Genomic DNA, 10,051 nt, shown 5'->3' on the forward strand with positions numbered 1-10,051 from the left:
TGTGTGAACTTTAAGTGGGTTAGAAGAATGGGGTCTTTTATTTAATTAAAAGGGGACATGTTCTTTTAATCAAATAATGAACTTAGGATAGCATAGTCAAACTATAGGTTATAATCAAATAAATTGATTATTAGCAATTTGGCTTAGGTAAGTGATTAAATTAATTTAGCCAAAATGTTGAAAAGGGGGCTAATAGTCTAGATGACCATTTTTAGGTGATTACATTTGCCCCTCTTTGACTAATGCGTGATCGATCTGGGAACACATTATGTCAAAGAAAATCGAAGCCAAGTAGGCGATGATAGATATAGATGTCTAATTCCGAAGAGTGAAATGCAGAAATAGATAGCAAGTCCTGAATGCACAGCTTGATAGTAGTAGTACTGAACACTAGGAAGAGATGATGTCAGAATTCAAGAAGAATACTAACACTTAGAAAAGCAGATAGAGTGAGAGCAAGTGAGAAGATCAAACAAATGCTCCTAAGCAGTGATAGAGTATTTCTGCCCCCTCGGGATCGAAATTGAAATGAGGTAAGGGGATGCAAAAACTGGCTAGAAATGAGAAAATTAGAATATAGCAATGTCCAAGATGACAGATAGATGATTAGAACCCAAGAATGACTATATAAAAAAATTGATAAAATGCCCCAGTTTGACTAGAGTTGACCTTGAAGGATATAGCATAAAAATAAGGTCGAAATGAGTAGAAAGGTGATTTTAGACATGAAATAGTGAATTTAAGTAGATATGAAGTATGGAAATGATGAAGACATGAAGAAATGAAGATGCCCCAGTGATGATTCAGAGATTAGACCTCAAAAGGTCAGCTAACTGCTCAGAAGAAAGTAGAATTTTAAAAGACAATTTGGACCATCAAGATGAACTCGAATTTGGATTTCGATCCCAAAAATGAATCTAGGATGTCAAAATTATTTAAGAGGTCAAAACTTTATATAATGTGATGACAAGATAGAAAAGAGATGAAGCGAAAGATTAAGAAGGTGAAAAGACATGAACAAGAAGAAAGTAAAGAAATATATGAAAGGAGTTAGCTGATATGTCCACAAAAAGATGAAGAAAGAGATCTCTCCCCATATGCAAGAATGCAAGACTAAGCTAGAAAATGAACCTAAAATGCAAGCTAATATGCAAAGTGGTTTACCAGCAAGAAGCGCATAACATTTAGACTCTTAATTTCATCATTGAGCATTTATTAGGGACATCATGAGATCATACAACCATCACTAGTATAACTATGAGAATATGAATATGATCGATATTAGATAGGTATGTGGAAATCCAATCTAAGCATCAGAGACATGTAAGTCAAGATAACTACACGATTAGATTCCCTAAGTTTAATTTAGCAAGATTACACCTGTATCAAGGCATAAGCTCTAGGATAAACCCTGAGTGTGGTCTTGCGAAACAGTCAAGGATGATACATTTGTAAGTCAACGTGTTGAATAGGACCAGCATAAATGCTTACAACACTATAGAAAAACAAAAGTATACCCACAAGCAGAAATCAAGAAAATATGTCCCATGCCCCCAGTCTTCTAGTCAATGACATCCTCGAAAGACTATTAGGGAGGGAACACATGGCAAAGAAATCATCATAGACAGCACACAAAGTAGATAAATGTCAGTATAGCTCAGTCGTTTAAGTGTTAAAGTGCGTGTGTGTAAGTCACTTGGCCATTTCTTCCAGAATTGATTCTGATAGTGAGAAATATCGCGACATCGGAGACCGTAGGTAAACTATCTGTAAAGTGTTGAAAAACACTTGATGTCAAAGTGGGGGAAGTGTTGAGAAACACTATTTTGTGAGTTGTCAAAGAAACCCTAATGCACAAGAATACCTCAATAGGCTAAGTAGCTATGCCCCCAAGATGAGGACAAGAAACAATTCCAAGCTAGGAAATGTGTAGCGAAGTGGATGATTGAGATTGATAGACATAGGTGCAAGGATTTCAAGTAGCGCCTGTTTCCAGGTTTTCACCACTTTGACAGATTTTTTTTTTTTTTTTTTTTTTGGGTGATACATCAAAGTGAGGTTTTCACTAAGATGATCATTTTTTCAAGACATTTTCTGATTTTTAGGATTTTTTCAGCATCATATATGATTTTTTGGATTTTTTAGAAGATTTTAGAGATTACTAGTTCTCGAGCAAGATCACATCATTTTCTCGTAATGTCTAGCAAGGTATAGGACATGATGGAGAAACAAGCTAGTGGATAAGCAAAGATGGATGAAAAAGGAGCATGAAGCAAGTAAAAGTGATCCTCAAGGACTGACTCCTCAAGAGTACCCAAGCTAGGGAAAGAGGTGAAATAGTCATATGAAGCATATTTTGGATAAGTAATGGAAGTAATGAGAAAGATAGCATGTAGGATAAGCAATGAAGCCAACAAGTGAGATAGCATGAAGCATGTAGTCCAAAAGAGTAGACATGTCAAGAGATCTAAAAACCATTTTTATTTATCATGATCAAGACCAAGGGGTCAACTAGATAGCATAGCAATGTGATAGAGTAATAAAAATAAAGGTCAAGATGGAGGCTATGAGGGAATGAGAAAGCACAAATAGAGACTCTCATGGATAAGATAGCCAATATGCAAAGATAGCTCAACATTGTCAAGATCAAAGAGAGAAGAGGGGATAGATGGATGATGGAAGAATTATGCATGACGCCTGTTTGCTTGGTTTTCATCATGGTACTTATCCAAGGTGCCACAAGAAGTAGTTTTCACCATAGGATAAATTTATTTCTCTTTATTTTTGCTACCAAGGTGCCACAAGAAGTGGTTTTCACCAAGGCACATTTTCATTTTTTTAATATTTTTTTCTTTTCTTTTTTTTGAATTTTTAGAAAGAGCTTAAGCTGTTTGTAGATAGTGCTCCTATAGAAAAGATAAGTCATGATAAGCCGAGACCATAGAAAGGTATGCTCAAAGATGTTGATAGGGTGATGAAAGAGAAATGGTAGTAGGAAGAGTATATGGAGAATAAGAGTTCATGTATAGAAAGTAAGTGTAAGCTTTAGAGGTTTTCATGAGGGTAGGTAAAATATTGGACAAGATCAACATTGACACACACCTTGAAGGGTATTGGAATGATGGAGGAATCATGGATGAAATAGCTTGAGATTTAGATGTATGAGCTGGTAGAAGATATTTGGAAAAAAGTCGAGTGGAAGGCTTTGGAATATTTTTAGGAAGATTTTTGGAAGAAGATGGAATGGAAGCCTTTGGAAGCTTGAATGTCAACTTTGAAGTATTTTCAATATTCAAGTCTTCTAAAAGAGACTTGGGAATCCATATAGCTTTAGATTTTCCTTTGGATACTTCAAAACACATTTCTTCAATAATGGGTTTAGGAACCCATATTTTCTTTGATTTAGCTTTTTTAATAGTGGACCTTTGTAGTCTCTTTTGTGCATTTTCCTTCTTAGCATTCACATGTCGATTAGATGGGACATAGTGATCTTCATTTTTCAATAGATTCTTATGTTTGTTCTCACTTCCAAAGGAATTGGAATTTGTGGATGAATAAGGCTGATATGACTGGTTTAGATGGATAGATGGGTGAAAATTCATCAAGGATGAGCGTCTTTGTTGATCTTGAGGTATGACGAGAGAGCTAGGAGTGGAAAATGTAGGAGATGACGAAACATAAGGTCCCAATATAGATGGAAGGTTTGAAGGCTTTAGCTTTGATGGATAAGGACCAAGGATAGATTTAGGAGATGCAAATGGATAGTGAAAAGGGATATCAACATCTTTAGAGTGAGCAACATGGTCAAAGCCATCAATAGACTCATGAGTACCTTTGATAGGAACAACATTTTTAATAGTAGCACTTGAAGCTTGAGCAAAATTTTGAAGTGGATATGGAGAAGTAGAACACGAGGGGACACTTTGATCTTGACAAGTAGCTTTGGATAGCATAGGAAGATAACTTTTCTCATAATTTTCAGTAAGCTCAAGGGAGATAATGGAAGTGGTATTTTCATCATAATTGGGGGGTGGACAAGATATAGGATATGGAGGGGGAAAATATTGAAAGAGATGAAAGAGTGCTTGATCTTGATCTTTCTTGAAATGTATAGCTTTTTCTTTTTGAGAGTCCTCTTGACATGGAGCCACTTCTAAGGACAAGGGAGAATGAAGAGTGAATGGAGTAGTGCTTGGATTAGGTATAGTAGTGCATGAAGGTTGAGGATGTTTAGGATTAGTAGCATGGAAAAGGTTTGCAACCAAGTGAAGGTTAGCTTGAGTTTCTTTTAGAGGTAGCCACTTGAGGATACACGTAGTCAATGTGCAAAGCATTAGGTTCCTTTTTTGATAGAGGCATGTTGGAAAGCTTTGAGGTGTTGGGAGATGCATGAGTGTTGGAAGAAGTGGAAGATGTAATGGAGCCACTACTAGACATAGGTTCATCAACATAATCTTGCTCAAGAGAAGTATCCTCAACACATGAGTCACTAGAGGTTCCAATAATTCCATTATCAATAAGATCTTGGATTTTATGTTTTAGCTCAATGCAATCTGAGGTGCTATGCTCATTATGTTGATGATAAGCACAATAGATATCCAAGAATGGGTTTCCATATGAGCTAGACTAAGGTAACATGATGATCTTATTGCCAAGAAGTTTTTGCAAAGTGTCATCATAAGAATCTTCCAAGGGAGCAAAAGTTCTATCAAAAGTATGTCTAGGATCTTCTTGTTGTTTCTCAAGTGAATAGAATGCATTCATTTTTTCATCATTATCTTGGTCAAAGATAGGTCCATCATGAAATTTTGGCATAGGCTCAAAGAAGGTATCACTTGCTTGTCCTCTAAAGAGGTCTTTAAATCTAGAAGATGAAGACATTTGATGTCTTGAAGTAAAGCATGTAGACCTAGAAGAAGAGGATGACCTCAAAGAAGGTGACTCACATGCATGTAAAGACCTTAAGGAAGATTCATGTAATGATGCAATCTTCTCCTCTAACCTTTTCTCAAGTTTAGACTTCATTTCTGTCATGCGCTTAGAGAGATGAAGGTAAGAAATATCATTTGTCTCTTCTAGTTCTTTGTATTGTGCATATAGATCTTGAAACTCTTTAGTGACATGGAGGATATCATGATCATCTAGATTTGGTTGAAGTTTGGTAGCACAAGGTTTAGATCCCATAGTTTTAGATGCAAAGCTAAGCATAAAAGAGCCTAGAAGATAACTTGATGTTGAAACTATAGGAGGTAGAGTGTTCACTTGCCAAGATAGTAGAGAGAGATTAAAGTGACTTGTCAAACAATATGTCCAAGAAACTTACGACATGAATGACTCAAGTCAATAGCTAGGCAAGATGCCCAAATAGCCAAATAGATAGAGCAAGCGGGGTGACAAGTGAACAACTTTTCCAACCCAAGAGTGTAGTCAAGAAATCAAGGTAACCATTTTAGCAAAAGGATAACTAGCAAGCATGCATAGACCATAAAGATAGAAAGACCAAGAGCACCAAGACCAAAGAGTCACTTTAAGCATGTTCAAGAACTAGAGACATAGAAAATAAAAATCAAATGATGAGACTCCCCTTAGCAAGCAACACAAGAAAATGTTTGCATTTGATGTTTTGACTTGGTTGACAAAGTTTGACAATAGTTGATAGCATAGCAAGTTTGATGTTCAAAAAAAAATTCTTTCCAAGCAAGATAGTGACACATGAAGTAGTCTTCAAACAATCAAGCAAGGGACAAAGCAACCTTGCATGATACAAGCATATGTGACGTTTTAAAAAAAATTCCTAGAACTATCGTCATGTGTATGTTCAAAAAGATTTTCATAGGTCTAGCACATTCGAGAACACATCAAGCAATATATACCTAAAAGTCATGGTTCATTACTCAACAACTTGGCCCACGCTTGATGCTCCTTTGCCTCACACCAAATGGTTTCCCACAAGAGATATTGGCTTTTTCATGGAAGTGCCATAAGCATAACCAAGGGAACACATATGGTGAGTGTAAAATCTTGGGGTGATCCGGGTAGTCCACTAGGATCAATCCTTGCACCAAAAAGTTGAGCAGCTAAAAAAGGTAGTTACTAACTTAGGGTGTTTAGATAGGGCTTCTGTTCATAGGGTTCCTCTTGCTCCCAATTACGGTACATCTCACCTTGCGATGAGTAACCGATCTCGCAACCACAAGAGTACCTTAAGCATTCTTGCCTAATGATCTCCCCATGGTCGAAATCCCATAAGCGATCACACTAGGCGAAGACAATCACTATGTCTACCAAGGTTTTGTGTCCTTGATAGCCTTGAGTTTATAGTGGGTTGGAAGAGCCAGGTAATCGGCTTGTCCCCACTTGGGTCGTTCCTCTCAGGTTGTCCGAGAGCAGGCCCCTCTAAAGGATTCTAACTACACAAAGTGGATCAAATTTTGGAAGTCAAGATTTCTGGTTCACCACAAGGGTAAAGAGCATACTCTCCTATTCCAATCATTTTCTCCCAAACATGCCAAGAAGATTCAGTTACCCCTTGCTTTTGAAACCAAATGGCAAGTCAAGATTTCTGATTCACCACAAGGGTGAAGAGCATACTCTCCTATTACCAAAAGACTCCAATCACAAGTTTTATGTGCCTATGAAAAATGAACAATTAGTCAATGCCACACATGAAAACAAAAAAGTAAGAAATTTTGGGTTTTTATGCTTTGGGCAGCCCTGCAAACAATGTTAGTAGCCCTTGCGCATTTGAAGCTTTGACATGCGTTCTTTTTATGCAATGTTTCAATTTTTTTTCATAAGGATGGCAACCTGTAATCACAACTTGTTAGCACCAAAAGTTAGTGTGAAATAACATAAAAATCTGCAATAAAAAGTGGTGAGTTGCCTCAAAAATCTAATTTATCTTCCAACCAAGTGCATGCAAAGAAAGTGCAAGTTAATCACAAATGCTCTCATTTTTATTCTTTGATTTTGACCTAGTCAACAAGATTGGAATTTTTTGCTATGATTTTGTATCCAAAAATAAAAATAAAAAGAAGAGACCCCTGTTAAAAATCAGAGAGCTTTCCAAAAATGTAAGAAATTTAAAAAAATCTCTTCATTTGCGCTCTAGAGATCAATTTTGTCAAAACAGGCCAAATTTATCAAATCAAGTTTTTGATCCTTAATACGACCTCAAAATTCAAAACACAAAGAAAGAACCCCCATTAGAATTAAAAACTCTTTTTGGAAATGTAAGTTTTTCTGAAAAATACATTGATGTGCGACCAAAAATGACTTTTTATGAAAAAATAAGAAAATATCATAACTTTCTCAAATCAGGTCAAAATGATCTAAAAATCGGATTGAAACATTTTGAACACATATCCAACTTCCAAAAAAATTTCAGAACCAAACTCCAAGCGGTTTAAAAGATATGATCAAATATTTAAACCAACTAGATTTTTGGCCTTCAAACCAATCTACTTATGGGTTGACCTTAAAACCAAAGTGATAATTCTACAAAAGCACTTGATTAGATCCAATATGCTGCTGTACAAAAACAGAGATAAAAAATAAAAGCAAATGGAGCTAGAATTTGATTCAAGCCCCACGGTGGGCGCCAAAAATGTACACTCAAAAATGTCCCACTCTAAACCCTTCTATCCAAATGATTCCATGAGTTTGGAATGCTTGGATGCCGGCTTACAGCTCCCTATCCATGGAGTGCAAGAGAGTGCATTTCAAGAATAAGAAGGCTCTCAAATGAGCCTTAGAGATACTCTTCTTTCTAGTAAACCATGCAATGGGAGGTTCCAAAGACAAGATGCAAGAATGCAAATGTCACAAGGAGTTCCTCAAGGATGCAATGCAAATAAAGATTAAGCTAGAATGAATATGAAAAGTGCAGCTATTCTAAGCATGGATGAGAGTGTTACAATCCAAATATTAAGCTATGTGAGATAGATTATTGCAAAATAGAAGCTAAACTAACATGCAACATGAATCTAAGCTAAAATGCTATGGTATGAGAGAATATAGACAAGAAATAGAAGTTCTCCACAAAGCTCCAAAGAAACCTGTTAGAAAACCTGCAGCATAACAATATTCAAAAGATGGATTGATTGAGGGGGAAAGCTCTCTCCCTTTTAAAGATGTATGGACAGTGGAGATCAAGATGAAGATGGTGGATGATCAATGGTGGAATTCAAAAAGAGGAGTGATCCATGTGCACACACAAGTCAGCCAATAGAATATAAGTTGACTTGTCATATAAGACAAAAGTCACAAAGCCTTTTCTTTTAATTGCAAAATAGAAAAAGGACTTTATGTGTGCACTTTAAGTGAGTTAGAAGAATGGGGTCTTTTATTTAATTAAAAGGGGACATGTTCTTTTAATCAAATAATGAACTTAGGATAGCATAATCAAACTATAGGTTATAATCAAATAAATTGATTATTAGCAATTTGGCTTAGGTAAGTGATTAAATTAATTTAGCCAAAATGTTGAAAAGGGGGCTAATAGTCTAGATGACCATTTTTAGGTGATTACACCAGCTCTCTTGTTTACTAGTCCATCCATGGTTCAGGTGTTTCCTACATTCCCTTTGATCCAAACTACAAGTGCTTGGGGCTCATATCCTGGCCTTGGTCTACTTAACCTTGGCTTTGATACTAGGGTAAACTTTTATGCGGACCAACCATGAGTCAAACTAAGGATCACCAGTTTGATGCCAGGATGATCTACCACTGAGCTACAAGCCCTTTTGGTGACCAATCCATCTATGGTCACTAGAGGCTAAAGCTTCTAAATCTTTCACATTTTATTCAGATTTCATTTTTAGGACATATGTGTGAATGTAATGATCTCATCTACCATAGATCTAGAATTTAGTATTTAAAGAAAAGAATCCCTTAGGAATAAAAAAATACAAGAATTTTGATCACTTCATTGCACTTCCATCCCAAGGGATTATACAAAATAATTGCCTGAATACATAACAATGAAGAAACATACAATTCAATCAGTCAATGTAATATGATTAGAATAAAAAGCCACTGTAGATGAATTAAAACTATGTTAAATCAAAATATAAATGAAAACTACACCAGACTCCTCCTAGCATCCAATTTGGCTTCAGATTTAGGGCAGTAGCTGATATTCATAAGAGGGCACTGTAAAAGCAAGACATAAAAGTTATAGATTCCTAGTTTTAGAAGAATCATGTTACTGCCACAGAAGTAGAAAAACTATTCAAATAAGAATGTTATTTGTGTATGCTTATGAGAATTCAAACTGAAAGTATGAACTTCTATGTTCACTTCTTACTTTGAAATAGCAACCACTTCATGGAAACAAATCCTACACTATCTAGTCCAATATTAGAGATCATGTTTTGGACAACGTAGCTATTCAAGTTCTATTTTATCCCTTGAAATACTTTCTGAATCTATTTCCTCAAATAAATTTTCCTTTTTTGGTTCTGTCTGAGCTCTTGATTTGCCATTCATAAGGTAGACTAATGCTAAGCTAACTACAATCTCAGTCTGCAAAGGAACATTAACCAAAACTATACTTTAATGTCATGCTAAGAATGGATCGTTAATTGACAACTTGTCACTTGAACAGCCTACATGACTACTGTAATCGAAAAAAATTAAACTTTGATAAAATTACATAAGTAGCAATAAGGACTTGAGATATTGTCCAACTTAAACCTCTAGGGAACCACGTGAAAGACGTGCAGCATAATCATTGGCCACATGTTGTTTTGAAGTACCAGCTACTGCATCATGGTGTTGTGCAACTGCCATTGCTTCTTCCAAAGAATAGGTGTTAGGTTGATTCTTATTATTGACTGCACCTTTCATAGTCTCTGGTATTGTCTTCTTCTCTAGTAATATAATTTACATTGGTTTCTAGGCAGAAAATTAATTGGTCATATTAACAAAGTGTGACTGGTGGCATCACTCTGTCGTTCAATTCATTTGGTTTATGCTTTAATTGTCATGATGTTTCAGTTGATAGACCAATAGAGAGCAGTACTGCTGAAGCTAATCCATTTCCTAGAAC

At 35.9% G+C, this 10,051-nt stretch overlaps 1 protein-coding gene across 1 annotated transcript; it reads right to left on the minus strand.

The window, feature by feature from the left end:
- Nucleotides 1–9,387: 9,387 nt before the first annotated feature.
- LOC149541435 (putative alpha-mannosidase At5g66150) lies at nucleotides 9,388–9,849 on the minus strand. Its single transcript, XM_089795613.1, has 2 exons — nucleotides 9,697–9,849; nucleotides 9,388–9,525 (listed from the first exon to the last, which is right to left on the minus strand). The coding sequence occupies exons 1-2, from the start codon at nucleotides 9,847–9,849 to the stop codon at nucleotides 9,388–9,390; spliced, it is 291 nt and encodes a 96-aa protein (XP_089651739.1).
- Nucleotides 9,850–10,051: the final 202 nt, after the last annotated feature.

This window comes from Cupressus sempervirens, chromosome 8, assembly GCF_028749045.1.
Source record: "Cupressus sempervirens isolate cs-2001-9-10 chromosome 8, ASM2874904v1, whole genome shotgun sequence".
Lineage (NCBI taxonomy): Eukaryota > Viridiplantae > Streptophyta > Pinopsida > Cupressales > Cupressaceae > Cupressus > Cupressus sempervirens.

Bases quoted from the DNA above. Each gene is read 5' to 3' on its own strand.
- LOC149541435 (XM_089795613.1), bottom strand. From the start codon at position 9,849: ATGAAAGGTGCAGTCAATAATAAGAATCAACCTAACACCTATTCTTTG. The intron at 9,526-9,696 runs GTTTAAGTTGGA...GTTCCTTTGCAG, and splicing joins TTTCACGTGGTTCCCTAGAG to ACTGAGATTGTAGTTAGCTT.